At 33.9% G+C, this 18,037-nt stretch overlaps 1 protein-coding gene across 1 annotated transcript; it reads right to left on the bottom strand.

The window, feature by feature from the left end:
* Positions 1 to 113: 113 nt before the first annotated feature.
* Positions 114 to 13,528, bottom strand: LOTGIDRAFT_226623 (hypothetical protein; the record flags this gene model as incomplete). The annotated part of the gene is made up of 26 exons (XM_009052590.1): positions 114 to 239; positions 703 to 798; positions 1,056 to 1,137; positions 1,504 to 1,649; positions 1,851 to 2,042; positions 2,255 to 2,341; positions 2,537 to 2,624; positions 3,011 to 3,080; positions 3,379 to 3,442; positions 3,673 to 3,891; positions 4,242 to 4,361; positions 4,562 to 4,734; positions 5,049 to 5,274; positions 5,545 to 5,707; positions 5,999 to 6,183; positions 6,514 to 6,626; positions 6,871 to 6,964; positions 7,804 to 7,880; positions 8,626 to 8,793; positions 10,487 to 10,631; positions 11,035 to 11,089; positions 11,263 to 11,306; positions 11,791 to 11,852; positions 12,152 to 12,278; positions 12,783 to 12,891; positions 13,335 to 13,528. Coding segments are annotated over 26 exons (3,225 nt in total), but the record flags the coding sequence as incomplete, so codon positions are not given.
* Between the last annotated feature and the right edge of the window lie 4,509 nt (positions 13,529 to 18,037).

Raw genomic sequence — 18,037 nt, 5'->3', positions numbered from 1 at the left:
AGAATTGTGTCTTTTAAGGTGTTTACAAGCTGAAAATTGAACTCGTTTTCAAGAACAAGGTCAATAACTTTTCTGATTTTCAATGGGGTCCAGGATATTTCGTATCTCACCTTAACTGCCATTCCATTCAGATCTGTACCGGTACTAGCTGCTGTGGCACTAGTATTCGGGACTGTGTTCGTTCCTGTTTCTATAATATGGATCTTGTTAGTTGGTATTCCAAGTGTACCACTTGCTACCTGAAATAAAATGTATCATCTTTAGAACTAAAAATAACAATAAAAAAAAGACTTCAATTAAAAGCTGGTTACAGTCGACCATGTACCTGATTCAGTAAACGCACTGCAAGCTCTCAGACACAATACTAACTTATCTTTGATGAGGATTGTTGGTGATAGATATTTGCAGTTTTGGTCATTAAATTTATAAAATTTGTTAACCTGTAATAGCGTTCAATTGTCGCATTGTCCCAGAACTATGGGCAACATTATTTCTTATAATATATCAGTTGCTTCCCTTGAACTATTCATCAGTCAAGACACTATTTGACTGTGTATGTTACACAGCTGTTGTTTGGATTTCGGGTTTCGTATCCTTAGTATTTGGTTTATTTATGGTATGATTTAAGCGACCTGGTTTATGCTGCACTGGCTGGTGTTAATTGTGGCCTAAGCATTAGTTTTAAGTTAATTCTAAATTTACCTGAATCATTTTCACGTTGATACCTTGTCCCATTTCAACTCCACCGTGAGCCAGCAAGACTGAACCATCAGTATATATACTGACGAATGCCCCACCCTAGAAATTCACATAAAGATAATCCAGTTTGAAAATAATTAACAAAGACGTCCCGAAAATACTTTTACCATTAAAGACAAAATGTACACTTATACTGTGAAGTCATGCTTTCATCCAAAGTAAAAACTCGAAAGATTCTTTGTTGATGAAAACTATGGGAAATTCGTTTGAATTTACGTTCGTATATATTTATTTTCTATTTGCATTAATGTTACGTCCTCTTACATTTCAAGATGCAATCATACTTAGAAACTAACCTGGTTCATGCTCATTCTCCCGAAACCAATTCCAAATTGCATTGGCATTATAAATATACCCCTCTTCCGCCAACGATTTTCTCTGAAAATTCCCAAAATTAACGTTAAGAATACATACACAAAAAATTGTTACAAGATTAAATTAACAAATGAACAGAGAAAAACTGGACTGATCCATAATCACCACAAATGAATTAAAATAAACTGCTGCTGGACTTGTCCAGGACCACCACAAAATGAATAAAAATAAACTGATGCAGGACTGACCCAGGACAACCTCAAAATGAAAAAAAAATAAACTGATGCTCGACTGGTCCAGGACCACCACAAAATGAACAAGGGAGAAAAACCATGCAGGTACTGGTCCAGGACCACCGAAAAATGAACAAGAAAAAACTGATGTAGGATTGATCCAGGACCAAATATCGGCTATTTTATTCACCATTACCTATTAAATCTTTTGACTTCTTGTTCTCTTTCTTTGTAGTTACTCTGTTTCAAACAGTCATCCCAACAATCTTGAACATGACAACCCTTGATAATTTGATTAATATGTGCTCTATCCCCTTCTTTAAAGAAATTTAGTTGTCGAATCTACAAAAATGGGAAATATAAATGCACTGTGCACCGCATCTATCCAGATTGTTAATGATGTAGATTTAAATTTTAAAAAAATATTGATCTTCGATAGACTAGGTTAATTTTTCAAATTTGTCTGTATGTTGTACCATCGATTTTTCCTTTTTTTATGAACAAGATTTGAGGACAACTCCTGCTCTTATATTTTATTCTTACCTTTAATGGATCCCAATCCTGGGATTCAACTATATGTTGCATCACTGTTTCAGTGGTAAATACTCCTTGTGGAAGACCAAACCCTCTGAAAGCTGTGTTAGATCTGATATTTGTTTTACATAGATGACCAGTTGTTCGGAAGTTTGGAATATTGTAACAGTTATTGCCCTTGTTTAGTACAACCATCATCACCTGTATAGAAGAAACTTACAAGATAATCCGACATTATAAATTTGTTCCCATGTTAGGTCTTTAGAATAGGTATAGTCAAATTGTTGATAAGTTTACTACGTAAAAATTACATATTTTCTTGGATGACAATGTCCACTTGCAGCAGTATGTATTCTTGTGGAGTGCCAATTCAATAAATCCTATATAAAAGTAGCTTGCACAGCTAAACTCACGTGTTCCGAAAGATCTAGAGAATCACCACAATTGAAATATGTGTTGATATCCAAGCAATGTAGTCTGCCATCTTCTGAAAATCCGACCTGAAATATATATATAAAAAAGTATGGAAATGTCCTGTTGTAATCTACAGTTTTCTAGTAAAAATATCTAGATGCTGTCATTATAATAATGAAAGAGAATACGAATTATTTCAACACTGTATCATCACCATCAAAATTAACAACAGCATCATCATTTTTTAAATGCATCATTATTATTGCGCAGTATTTTCATACCTTATATTTAGCCAAAATAGGATGTCTGGTTCCAGTTGTGACCATATCATCTTCTCTATCTAATACACAACGCACTGGACAATTGAACCTGGTATCACAAAAAAAAACATGCATCCAGTAAAAGGTTTTCAGCTGAGAGGAAAGCTCTGACATTTTTCGTGGGATTATGGCAAATTGGGTTTTGGACGAATCACGGAAATTCCTTGAGCGATCGACATGTTTCCGAGGCAGAATTACGCTCAAGTACCCTCAGATACCACACAGCTATTAGCCCCCACATAACCATATACTAGCAGAAGCTTCCAAACGTGTATCTTGAACCGAAGATGTAATTCAGTCTCCTCATTAGTAGGCCAGATTGTGGACAATTTTGGCTGCAAAAAAAAAAATATTTTGAATGGATCAAATAGCAGAAGAATAGACAGAATGGAATGAAAATTTAAAAAAACCTATATTGAGAAAAGTATTACATACTTAATACCAGCTGTAGCAGCCATTCCAACAGCATTTACGCATTGCGTCTCTTTTCCACCAAAGCCACCGCCTAGAATTCGACAACGAACTTTGTTATACCCAATTTGAACGAAATTTGACTGTGTTAAGGACTAGTGACTAACACCACAACTCTGTCTGTTTCACAATTCATGGTCAGTATAACAAGAAACATGTAAAAAGTTCTAAATTTCTTAATACAACTTTTGAATGTTTGAGACAGGATCAGATGTTAGGTTTTGTACTCCATTGATAATCAGTAGTGCTTAACTAGTGTCCATAAATGAATTTGATGATCACAAATACATTGTACATCATTATGCATGGTTCGCAGAATAATGACTGTTTACCTATTCTTTTGAGCAGGCATCTCACTTTGTGGGAAGGAACACCAATAATATCGGCAATCGACGCCTGGAAAAGAACGAAACATCATAGTCAACAAATTTGTCAGATGTCAGATCTTCAGAAGCGTGGTTTTAATAGGATAAGGAAACACACAGATGTCTTGGTACACAGCTGTTATGTATTTTGTTGCGAACAAAAAATACAATTGACAGTGAAATTGTCCGCTCAAATTAGTTTTTAGTCCTATCCGAACCCGGTAACATAAGGCTCTATTCAACTGGAATAAGATTAAATACCTGTATAGCGGTAGGACATTGTGTGGAGGAATACACATCCATTTCATCATTTTCTTTCGGTATGGCTATAGCAGACTGCGTTTCAAAATAAAACTGTTCCTGTGCACCCATATATACTTCACCTTCCAGGATGTTTTTGCAGTTTTTGAATTCGTTCTCGATATCACCACATTGGACAGTTGTGGGTTTCCTCAAAAATGAATTATTATCAATAGCATCCTGTAATGAACAATCTCATTCAGGTTAACAGGTTTCAGGAATAAAATAATGGTGCTACGTTGCTACTGATATTGATTGTGATGATAATAATATTACTTGATTTCATATAACTCATCTTGATTTGACTGTACCTTGATTTGAAAGGGACATGATGATGATGATGCGAATGACGACATAATTTGATTTAACTATATTTCAATAGTGAGATTGATGTTGGCGATAGCGGAACTGTTTACGCAAATCAAATTGAATGTAAAGGTTTCGGACTCTTTAGAACAACCTTTAAAGCTGCAAACATCATTAATGATGAAGAATGGGAGTTAATCTTTTAACTAGCGTCGGGGTCTTACCTGAATAGAAATAATAGCTGGATGTTCCTCATATTCTATCTTTACCAGTCTCCTGGCTTTTATAGCAATTTCGTGAGAATCTGCAACTATACATCCTATTACAGCTCCTTCTGTCTCGACCTTCAATATACAGAGCCAGTAAAATCAAAATCATCAAAACTTAATTTCGTATGAATTCAAATAAGAAGTATCCAATTTGAGATAGCTTTTAAGATTCTTGTACACATAATACTTTGAATCTGTTTAATCACAATCTTCCGCTTAAAAACAGTAATTGATAAAGCTTTCAGGATGTTAATCGGTATAACAAATTCTCTTACCTTTTTCTCGGCAAAGAGCTTCTCATCTGATAACCATAAATGGTTGGACCCTTTAACGTCTGTATAATCAATGTACCCTTTAACACCAGGGACAGCTAAAGCGTCCTCCACATGCATCTTGGTAATATTAGCATGTGCTTTTGCACTGTAGATTGGTACTATTGATAATTCTCCTGTAACGGTAATTCACCCAAAGTATGACTGAGGTGTCAAGCAGATTGGGTTTGAATAGAGTTGTAAAAGGGTAGACCATGAATGTTAGCGAGGCAGGACATTACCAACTCTTACCAACTTGACGACTCTTTCCTCTTGTCCACACCCCTAAATTTATTATTTAGCGAGTTACAATGTCCGGCTCCAGGCTTCTCTTGTTCCTATGACAATTTGGCGAAAATGACGTCCGAAAGTCCGAATTACTGAAGAGATAACTTTATTTAGACAAATCAAGGACTTAAAATGCAATATTAAACATTCATTATAGATGTACCTTTAAGAGTTCGCATATCATCCATGTAAACCGCTTCTCCGGTTGCTTGTTGGTAAGCTGTGGAATGAACCAGTGGCTTCCACAAACCATGTTCTGATTTGTTCTCTGGATCAATCAAATCGTAGATTTGAGTTCCACGACTCACTTCGTGTTCAGGATTAACTGTAGCACTTATGTCTGCCTTTGATACGCCATTTCTTATGATGCCCTGAAAATACGATGTATTCTTACATTTGGGGACCTGCTAAGATGACGATATCAACGTCTTGCTGAACTTGGGTGCACATGGTCGTGCTTTTGGTCGAAGTGTTATATTTCCTTCGAGGAGGTAATCTTATTTTAATCCAATGAGACTGCGACTGGATAAGCATATTAAGCAAATGTGCTTATTTTGTCATATCTCCTTGACGTGTTACGGTTTGTTCAACAGTTCACAGCAGTGTATTTTAGGCGTCGCTGGATAAAAATGACATCTAGACTACAAGCAGATGCTCACCTTTACAGCTAACTGCTGTGCTACACTTAGATAGAATTTAAAGAAGAAACTTGTAGTAAGAGTTCGTCTAAATTCCACTGTACCACCAGGTGCATCATGAGACAATGGTAAATCTTTCTCTAAATATTCACAGGCTATTTTTACAACTTCTTCATTCCATTTTCTATTTAATAGAATAGACAGTGGCAAATCTTCACTCAATTTCATATTAATAAGAATAGAAAATCTTCATTCCATTTGGTATCAAATAGAATAGACAATGGTAACTCTTCACTCATTTTTTTTTTATTAAATCGAATAGAAAGCGGCGAATCTTCATAACATTTCGTATTAAAAAGAATAGACCGTGGTAAATCTTCATTACATTTCGTACTAAAGTAAATTTCCATTCCATCTCCTTTGAAGTGTATTAATAATGAAAATATAATTCGATGAAAAATAACGATCTACCCACCTTCCTTTCAGCTGCATCATTGTCTGTTTAGCCATGACAGTAGTAGGTGCCATACCACCGTATGATAAATATAGATCTTCTATAATATCACTTTGATCTTTAAATACAACTCTCATGCCAGAATTAACTATAGCTATATCATCATCTTTTCTAATGGATTGTTTATAACTCTGGATATACTCATTCTAGACATTAAAAATAAGACAATCAATGTCGAGGTGATAGTGGTTGATGGATTCCTATGATGGTGATTGTATGACTTTGATGAATTCCGAGGATGCTGCCGATCAAGATGGAGAGAAGCAGGGCAACTAAACCGACGACGTTGATTATTTATTGATGAATACATGATGATTTATTGATGCTGAATCCATGATGATTTATTGATCATGCTGAATTCATGGTGAATGATTGATGCTTAATCCATAACAATTGATTGATGATGAATCCATGATGACTTGTGACACTGAATCCATAATGATATATTCGTGAATCAATGACGATTTAATAATTACCTTCGTGGAGAAAGGAATTGTTAAAGCAAGTAATAGTTCACTTGTTTGAACCTGCGTTTTCCTGTAGCCGGTAAAGAAATTTTCATCCATTGGAACATTTCGTTGTTTGCCTCCTAAAATAAAGTAGCCCATGTAACTACATCCAGGCAAATGAGACAAATGCCGAATAAGTGAAAATGACTAATTACATACATATGATATGCGTTATGTCTACTGTAAAGGTGTCTATCGTTTGAAGTCTACCAATAGCGTTCAGATGAAAGACGTAACACCAACAATTTGTTTTGAGTACAAAAGCAGTTCGATTGCATTTAGTAGACTATAACCCAGGGGACGAAATATTCTTTGCTTGTTTACCTTTACATTGAACATGTAATACAACACCACAAGCTTGAAATATAGGATTAAGATCTGATATTGGACTGGCTGTCATTATGTTACCACCGATAGCCTGGAAAAATAAACATATTATGTTGTTTATGTAAATACATATGACATGTTATTGTTTATACACTTCCTTGGCAATAGGTTGCTATAGACCAATGAGAAAATGTCACACAATTTGTACTAAAATAAACCCTAGATTTTGAACATTAACCTGCTTGGTCGGTAAAGCTCAATTTACAACTGATGTAAAAGATCAACCTGTATCAGTATAAGCATACCTAGTTACTTGTTTTGATTTACTACGCGGTGTCCAGTATTTATGAAAAACACCTGATAATAACTGCTCGGTGAAATGAAACGGAACTATACTCTTTAGTACCTAGTGAACGGCCTGACATTAAAACACATGCAGTTTACAAGACAGTTATGATAGATGTTTAAAATCATGGTCATGCAAGTATTCCTTTCGCTCAATCTCATTATGGTGCAACTGCCAGATGTGCCTGACATTAAAACAGATGCACTGATAGAGTGCAAGCATTTCAAGCCTCAAGCAGTACCGTGCTGGATCTTTGCATCAGATGTTTGCTACAACTACTATAAGAAGGTTGTTGTTTTTTTGACCTTTTTTTTATCAAAAAACAAGCCATTCTAGATACTCTTAGTCATTTTTTGTGTTAACTTTTAGCAATTGTTTTGTTGTAGAAGGTTGACCTTGTAGTTGAGTTTTTTATCATTGTTTATTACCACTACTTTGCAGTTTAGATTGTATATGATTTTTTTAAGGTGCTATACATTCCGTTTTTGTGCTGAATCTCCTCAATGCATTTCATTTTCTCTCAGTCCCAACCATGTTGTGGCAAAGGGCATTGTTTTCCGAGGAAAACGAAATTTGTAACATACCGCAGCATTCCTGATCTGTTTTCCAGCAAACCATTTCAAAATATCTATGATGGCTACAAATCCTCTTATTTTCTCCTCTGGAATGTCCAATTATAAAATTTGCATTTTAAAGAAGGGAAGTGGCAATACTTGAAAGAAACCTGAAGCAAAGGCTGTGCACCACCCCATGGCGGACAAAGACTGGTCCGAGGGGTGAACAATATTCTGTAGGAGTATGTATTTTCAAATGATGAAATGCATCCTCATCTATCTATGATGAAATCAAATCTATGCTGATAGTCGTCGATTTGAATTTAACCGAATTGAGAACCGTGGATTTATAGATCCCCAATAGGCCCTACGTATTAGTAAGAAACATAAGGTACTTTAATCGACAATTATAAATTTGGATAACAATCAGTGGGTGTTCCACATGTTTTTTTAATAGGGTTTTGAATAGAACTTGACCCCTTTTATATGAATGAGACATGGCATATATAAAATATCCTTGATGCGTGACTTTGCATCGATGTACATGAATGTTTTCTTTAATTTTCATTTTTCATTTGACGATCGAAAGGGATGGTCCCCATTTCACACAAAAAAATCGTAGGTTACGAATGGTATGACTCGCCAAATTTGAGCGTAAATATAGAACGGGGAGTTTAAGATGTTAGCATCCTGCATCTACGGTTAAAATCAATGTATTATTATCACAAATGCATTATTTGCACTGTGAATTCACAAAAAGGTGTTTGCAAATGTGCACCATTGCATTGTATTTTTAAGGAAATTGTAATTTACTTCACATATGGATTCACAAATTTTGTCTGTAGTTCTCACCTTTTTTATTGTCAACTGCAGCCTGGAGTACTTCCTCTATCTTGGACAGAGTTACGGAGGCACCAAATTTGATACCAGTCTCTGTAATTTGTATCTCTGTTAATTTGGGAATATCGGCTGCGTTGATCAAGACTGGATATTTCATATTCTTAAATGTTGTTTCAATGCCTATAATATCAAAATGATTAAATATTTTCATCCACAAATACCGTTGAATTTGACTCCTTGAAACGATTTTGGAAATTGATGTTAAATATCTATAAATATCTTACCCACTTCAGTATTTCCAACTATTATTTTAGCTTGTAGAAATTGATGTTAAATATCTATAAATAACTTACCGACTTCAGTATTTTCAACTATTATTTTAGCTTGTGGAAATTGATGTTAAATATCTATAAATATCTTACCGACTTCAGTATTTCCAACTATTATTTTAGCTTGTGAAAATTGATGTTAAATAGCTATAAATATCTTACCGACTTCAGTATTTCCAACTATTATTTTAGCTTGTGAAAATTGATGTTAAATAGCTATAAATATCTTATCGACTTCAGTATTTCCAACTATTATTTTAGCTTGTGAAAATTGATGTTAAATAGCTATAAATATCTTACCGACTTCAGTATTTCCAACTATTATTTTAGCTTGTGAAAATTGATGTTAAATAGCTATAAATATCTTACCGACTTCAGTATTTCCAACTATTATTTTAGCTTGTGGATATTGATGTTAAATATCTATAAAATATCTTACCGACTTCAGTATATCCAACTATTATTTTAGCTTTTGGAAATTTATATTAAATATCTATAAAAATCTTACCCACTCAAGTATTTCCAACTATTAATTCAGCTTGTGGAAATTGATGTTAAATATCTATAAATATCTTACCAACTTCAGTATTTCCAACTATTATTTTAGCTTGTGAAAATTGATGTTAAATAGCTATAAATATCTTACCAACTTCAGTATTTCCAACTATTATTTTAGCTTGTGGAAATTGATGTTAAATATCTATAAATATCTTACCGACTTCAGTATTTCCAACTATTATTTTAGCTTGTGAAAATTGATGTTACATAGCTATAAATATCTTATCGACTTCAGTATTTCCAACTATTATTTTAGCTTGTGAAAATTGATGTTAAATAGCTATAAATATCTTACCAACTTCAGTATTTCCAACTATTATTTTAGCTTGTGGATATTGATGTTAAATATCTATAAATATCTTACTGACTTCAGTATTTCCAACTATTATTTTAGCTTGTGAAAATTGATGTTAAATAGCTATAAATATCTTATCGACTTCAGTATTTCCAACTATTATTTTAGCTTGTGGATATTGATGTTAAATATCTATAAATATCTTACTGACTTCAATATTTCCAACTATTATTTTAGCTTGTGAAAATTGATGTTAAATAGCTATAAATATCTTATCGACTTCAGTATTTCCAACTATTATTTTAGCTTGTGGATATTGATGTTAAATATCTATAAATATCTTACCGACTTCAGTATTTCCAACTGTTATTTTAGCTTGTGAAAATTGATGTTAAATAGCTATAAATATCTTATCGACTTCAGTATTTCCAACTATTATTTTAGCTTGTGGATATTGATGTTAAATAGCTATAAATATCTTACCGACTTCAGTATTTCCAACTTTTATTTTAGCTTGTGGATATTGATGTTAAATATCTATAAAATATCTTACCGACTTCAGTATATCCAACTATTATTTTAGCTTTTGGAAATTTATATTAAATATCGATAAAAATCTTACCCACTCAAGTATTTCCAACTATCATTTCAGCTTGTGGAAATTTATATTAAATATCTATAAAAATCTTACCAACTTCAGTATTTCCAACTATTATTTTAGCTTGTGGAAACTGATATTTCAGATCTAAAATTTGGGATAAAGTGACTGGTCTGTACCATTTTATACCATCTTTTTCATACACCAAATATTCTTCGTGGTATTTCTTGTGATTTACCTAGGAACATGAATGCATTCAAATATGAATGCTTAGGATCAATGTGTTTTAGGCGTTAAACTTTATTTAACGAAACGCGTTATTGATCAATTATTAAAACTATTAAAAAATGTGTTGCTTAAACACACGATAGAACTATCGTCGATACGTCGCAAATTATAAGATTCAGAACTGTATCCGATTGTGTACCCAATCAATGCGAGATGGAACATATACCACTATGAAACATATCATTTCCTAAATACATAGTATGGTGTGGTATACCGAGTGTCTAAAATCAGTTTCTCAGCTGCGTATTTCTTCTATAACATGACAGTTTATGAACAATTTTGTCAAGGAGGGAACCTTTGATTGAAACTTGGTTGCTTTGTGCATTAAGATGCTAATGCCAATAGATGATTACCTTGAGATCTGGAGGGAAAATGGGTTCCTGACTTGGATCATATATTGGTGTATAACTACCCTCTGCCTGGAATACAATTTACAAACATTGGATCGGATACATTATGTCAATCAGTAGGTAGTAGGACACTCTTGTCAAGATGTATTAGAGAGTCAGTTTGAGATACTATTCAACCAGGCCGAATGCTGTAAACCACACTGATCCGGGGAATCGAAGTATCAATTATACATGGTAGTATTATAGAGGTTCATTTTGAGAATAATTGTGTCTTCCTTAATTACCATCCAAACTCACACAAAATGTGTCAATGTAGTTGAAAACTATTTGAGTGTCATCGGTGCATCATGCTGTTAAAATCGGCTACTTTCTGGTGTAAAACTGGATGTCTGATTTGGTAATATTGGGACTAAGCAACTTACCACTCCGTTTTCGGTGGGTTTCTTTTGATTTTTACAACAATTTTCTCCCATTCCACATTCGTTCTGTAAGGTTATTAATTATAATTATCAGGCGTTTCTACAAAATGTCCGCGGGAGAGGCCTCAGAACCAACGGATTTCAGATGCAATGATGTGAAATTTGAGCATTAAGAGGGCTTAATTTTAAATAAGACCTTTTCGCAGACCTGAAAAGGTGGGGGGTGGGTGGCCAACTCCTTCAAGACGCCACTAATTAATATAGATGTAACAATGGTTTTTTAGAAATATGTTACTTATGAGAATAAGTCTCGATAACAAGTCTGTCAGAAGCATTGTACCTTAGAGAATGCCCTGTAACCATCCAATATAGGTCTGTATCCTGTGCATCGACATAAATTACCTAGAACAGAAGAACATAATGTATTTTTTATATCACACAATCAGCCATTTCCAATAAAACTGTAAAAGAATAATGGACGTCTGGGAGGTGCACAATATTTTGTTTAAATTTCAATAGTTTTCAATCTGCAGTTGGCGCTTATATTATTTGAGAATTTATTTGGTGTCGGCATATTTGAGAATTTATCTGGTGTCGGCATTCAGATAAGGGAGGGCTACATTGATATGTGATACCTCGCTCCACTCTTCACAGCCATTCTTAATGATAGTTGTGTATTATATAACCAGGGTAAACTTTACCTTCCAGATTCTTCTCTATTTCTTTCATAGTTGGTTGTGGGTTGTTTCTTAATAAAGCATACATGGACATCACCATACCCGGTGTACAGAAACCACATTGTGATCCATGAGATTTGGCTATTTGTTCCTAAAATGGGCAACCGTTGCACTGTTTAAGTGCTCGTATGACTTTATCGAAAACTTTAATTTCACAGTCATATTATGTCCAATTTGTTAATGGAGATGGGTTTCAAAGAGGTTTTTTTGATGATCGCAAAATATATTTGTAGCATATAAGGGCTTCACAATTAGTGATGTCAACAAACAGTTAGTTTAAGTGGAATTACATGAACCACAAATCCCTTTAAGATTGGGTCGCAGCTTTTAGAAACCATGTCTGAATTGAACATTAGGCTAAAGATGCAGAATGGTCCAACGTACTCAAATTGTGTGTCGGGTTTAGGTCTTTTTTTAAGTATATGCGGGCTTATTCGGAATATATAATATACATTACAATGCGTGTTTACATTCTTTTGATTAAATTTTCATTTCGAAAGTCCAAAAGTGGAAATTTGTGTTTTTTACGGTAAAAAGGAAAAGTTTGAACTCCTAAACCGAACGTATATACGCGTTAACAAATACTAGACCCTACCTGAACTGGATGTAGTCTTGTTTTTAAACTTCCTATACCTTCTGTAGTAGTAACAGCTAATCCATGGACTGAACAAACAGGCATCAAACAAGCATTGACAGAATAATGACTAGTAGAAGTTATGCAAGGAGTATACGCATTATTCGTTCACAAGAGAATAATTCAAACATGCTTTCCAAGCAGAACTTAGAAACATTTTTAGAAAACGAGTAACAGTTGTTTTCTGCTTCAGAAAGGTTATTGCAAGGTGAAGCAATACATTAGCCTTTGGAAACCTTTCTGTTTCTTAATATCATTGTAACATAATTTGCAATTTTGCTTTGATGTTTTAAAGAAATAGTTTAAGATATGTAATGGTCTATTATCAGCAATTTGTTGTTGTAGCATACCGGGATAACTTAACATGAAAGCCAAATAGAACCTAAGAGAATGAAGATGGTGCTTAGGTATGGTATAACAAGTTTATTTCAACTTTCATTGGATAAAACGGTCTCGTGATAAATGCCGTAAAAAGTCCAAGCTGTTTACCTGTGGGAGATTTTAAAAGGATACTGTATGTTCTGGTCAGTAGGATTATATTTTGAGATCATCACAGTACAAGCTCCACAACCACCTTCTCCACATACCAGCTTTGTTCCTGTTAGTTGTACTGATGGACAAAGGTTAAGGATTTCGATGAGTAGTTCAGAGTCCAATTTCAAAAGACTCTCTTTGGGGATGGAAACGGGATGGCCTGCGAGCCTCATAAAAATAATAATGATACATTTTTATTATCCCAATAAGAGCAATTCATTGTACAAGATAGATCACGGATACAAATACAAACAGGATACACATACAAATACAGATTTGTATATATACACATTGTACATTATACATGCAAGTTGGTACTACATTATAAGTTACGCTAGCAATAATAGTAGTTGTAATAAGAACGGTTGGTCACACCCCTGACACCCCACGACGTTTAAAATATCAAACTGAATTAAAATAACCTGACCAAATATTGGTGGTTTATTCTCATCGCGGTTATTCACTGACTTTAAAAAGGATACATTCATTTCTAAGATATTTGAGCAAAGTGCATGATGGATCTGGATTCCTATCAACCACCTACAAATAGAGAGTAATGTATATTTCCAATGTTTTAATTGATTTAAATCCATTAAAACATTGGAAATATACATTACAAATCTTGATTCTGGGGCCTAATTCTAACTAATATCCTAATCCTAACTAATATAAAATCCTAATTTTCAGAAATAGAGTAATATGATTGGGTAGTTAAACTTAATTTAACCTTGATTGTGTTGATCGACCAATCAGATGACTAGAATACTAAAATCATCTAAACGATCATTTTTAGACGAGATTTTTGACTGACGTAATTGTCTTGCTTGTGTGGATTTTATTACATAGTTTTTTTAAGTGGACCTGCTTACCTTGGCGCCATTGACATAAAATATCAAACTTTTATAGTCTTCATCCATAGTTGACTGAAAATTAAACATGCAGAATATTATCAAAAAATTCCAGATATTCGAAATCTTATTCATCTTTCAAACTATCAATATTATGCCGTAACCTTTTGAATTAATTGTCACTTGGAATATAAATATTTTCACACATAAACACAGTTGAAGAATATGCTCGAATAAACAATATAAGATCAATAATGTGAAGACAACGGTTTGCCAAAATGTTATTTTAGATTTCGGGTTTCGTTTTGCGGTTCGAATCGTTAGTACTTGGTTTATGTCTCATACATTCATAACTAGGTTATTTTGATTTCACATCGATTCATGTTAAATTTGCATTAATTTTCATCACATCTTCATCCACAATCAACGATATATGTAAAAAGTCCAGTATTGTCGGATAGTGAATATTATATTATTTAAAATTTACAAGTACTTTCATGTTCATTTAATCTTCCTATATACAAGTATTACTATATATCTGAAGAAAATCTCGATATTACTCATGAAAAATACGAATAATTTGATATAGATTAATCGTTTTTTCTTTTTATTCCCCTAAAGATCTTTGATCGATTGCAATACACCCCTCTAACCTTTAGTATTTCGCAATGTTCTGTCCCCCCCCTTTGTTGAAAACAAATAATACAAATATTTACCATTCAAATCACATAAAATGCTTTTGAATTATACCACCTGTTCAAATATATCGCCTGTCCCTCAGTTGATTTAGTATAAATAATCAGTTTAAAATAATATATGTTTTCATTTGACTTACTTTTCAAACATTATAATATCTAGCATGCTTTAACATACAAAATAATAACCTCATTATATAACTTATCATTGCTCCTCACGCTTCAATATTTTAAAGGAGCACTCAGTTTTTATTGTAGGTCGTTTATCTGAAAATGTAATCTGAAAAATCATGCCGTAAATTTTTAAACGCTAAAACGATTTAAAAGGATTACTAAAATTTTACGTAGTTCGTTATGCTATTTTGTAGGTGTTTGAAAATTACTTTCCAGATTTAAGCAAAACAAACGTCAAACTCCGAGAAATATGTACATGTATTCTACGTAATCCAAGTATTTCAACAAAATAATATTGAGTCTTTATCAGGTCCAACTCCAAAACTGCTTACTAAACTATTAATTTTAATTGGCCCTTTGAAAACTCATTCAGTTTGATCAATTAGACACACAAATGTATATAGCATATTTTTTATTTTTTTCGAGGTTTTTGATGATGAAAATAATGCCCCTTTAATTTCAAATCAGACAGCCAGTATTTATGGCATGAGGAAGGTGGAGCTTAGATATGCTACAACTAGTCCATTTTGATATTTTTCACGTCTGAAGCTCCGCCCCTTGTACACTTTTTGCAATACCGAAAGTGACGTGATTTATTTTCCTATTTGTATGATTTTGTAGTCTATCGCAACCTAACACATGCTGGTAACAGAATTTTGAATTCCGAATTAAGTTAATATAACCAAACAGTTTTGAATTTTTACGTTGGCGGCTTAAATTATTTGTCTGATGTCAAGACTATTGATATGGTAAATATGCTGGCACTGCCACTGCTTATCCTTAATATCTTAATATAATGAATACTGGCAATGCTATACGATATGGAATGACAAATTTTGCAAAGACAGCATACTTTTTTTTCCATTTCCATCGGTCCAAGGATAAATAACGTGTACAGGGCAGTAATTTGTTGTATCATTACTGACATGGGAAACGGGGTATATTTGATACCATCTGGCCTATTAAGGTATCAAGACCCGGAACCCAAATTAATTTACTGAGACATCCCGTCCTCTGGTTATATAGTAATGGGTTGAACTTCCATAACGATAAGCCTTTCTTTATATACCAAAAAGAAATCATACTCTATTCTATTTATTAAGAATTCACACACTTTATTATTCCAAATGATTTTTGTCGCCGGTCAGAGTCTTGTCATGAGTTTCGCCGACCGCCTACGGAAACTGTTTTCCATTATGTCGATAATCGCGTGCGGATCATGCAATTGAAAGGGGAATGAATCTGACGATATTGACACTCTGTATTGCGGTACGATAAAAACAAACCGCCACAAATATAAAACTGGTTTGATATTATAAATCCTGTCGGTATTGCGAGCGATTTTACTCAAGAGTCGAGTCGGCGACCAAGACTGTTCTTGTGCCATTAGCGTTGAGAAGTTATTCCATTTTCTAAATACCTTATTTTATCATGAATCTTAAAACCAAATATATCACCAGTTTTAATTAATCAGTAATACGTAAAAAATACAAATCTTACCAATGAAATAAAGATCCCCTGTAATATTACCTTACAATAAGTTCAAATTTAACAGAATGAAACAGAATAGAGTTAAGTGATATTAATCCGAAAATCTTACTTTGTTTACCTCACAGCACAGTTAGGAAATAAACAATTTACACCCATTTTGCTTGTTAAAACCCCAAACAGACAAGGAATTAATATTTTTAGGAATTTCTTTCTATTCGAAGAATCTGGAATTTGCTCCTTTTACATGTATAAGGTGTTCCTGGATTCTTTTCGTAATGAAATAAATGGAGTTTTACGTTCTACTCTTCTGGACCGTATGGACTAATCCCGACGGTGGACGTACATTTGGGCAGTTTACTTTTTTACGTTGATTGTTACTGGGTGTGACCTCCTGATATGGGTTACTGGGAGCCGCGATGGCTCAGCGAGTTAGACGTTTGCTTGCTAACCTGAAAGTCCAGGGTTCAATCCCGGCATGATGATACCTTCGGATTTTCCGACCCGGTTTCCAGTGCAAGTGATGCAGGGAACATGGGCTGATATGGAAAAACATTGGGTCGTTCAGATTCCGTGAAGATCCCTTGGAATCGAATTTCCCTCATTGTACATTGCATGGCGTTGCCCGTCTCCATTAACCCACATGCTGCAAAAACAAAAAAGTAGGACGTAAAACTCCATTCATTTCATTTTGATATGGTAACAGATCGAAGCGCAGTTACTATATTTAAGTTCTGTTGGAGATTCTTTTGGTAGTACAGGTGAAGATCTCCAGAATAATGTTAAACCAAAAGCCTCTACAGGATCATGGTTTGTTCAGAAATTCTGACTAAGGAAAAGTTAGTGATGAAGAAACGTGAGATTGTCTTAGTTTCATATTTATGTCAGCTATAACAATGAGAGTATATTTTGTTAAGTTGTTGGTCATTTTAACACTAAAAAGAAAAGTCGGTGAGTTTGAGGTAGGAGCATTTTGCAAACTAGCAATTGAAAAGTCAATATCATTTACTCAACGATATTACAATAAAGTTGTTTTTAAGGTAGAATAAAAAGTAATTGAAACTGTCGGGTCAGATTTTCGTTGTGCTGATTTATACCTATATATTTGCTTGAGATGTTTGCGATTCGAATTTTTTGTTGTTTACTGTACTTAATCCATTACAAAATCCTCTTCTATAATCATTCCTCGGACGTGATAGCGTCACATTTAGGGCCATATTTGATGGAAGTTATATTTGAGAACTTTCTCCATGACAAAAGCCACATTTGGCTACACTTTTGGTATCGATACGAAGCTGAACGATTTATGAATCCATCAAGACATTTCCGGATATTCTTCAATGTCCCCGTGCCTCACCGGTTAACACAATAATATCAAGGGATGGTATTTCTATTCTTCATAAGTTAGCCTACCCTTTGACTGTATTGTGGTTCTTGGTGAGACACAGAGAATGGCTCTTAATGCGTTCAGATCCTA

This window comes from Lottia gigantea (assembly GCF_000327385.1).
Source record: "Lottia gigantea unplaced genomic scaffold LOTGIsca_188, whole genome shotgun sequence".
Lineage (NCBI taxonomy): Eukaryota > Metazoa > Mollusca > Gastropoda > Lottiidae > Lottia > Lottia gigantea.
Note: the sequence above shows the minus strand (reverse complement) of the source record. Positions and strands in the feature narration are given on the sequence as shown.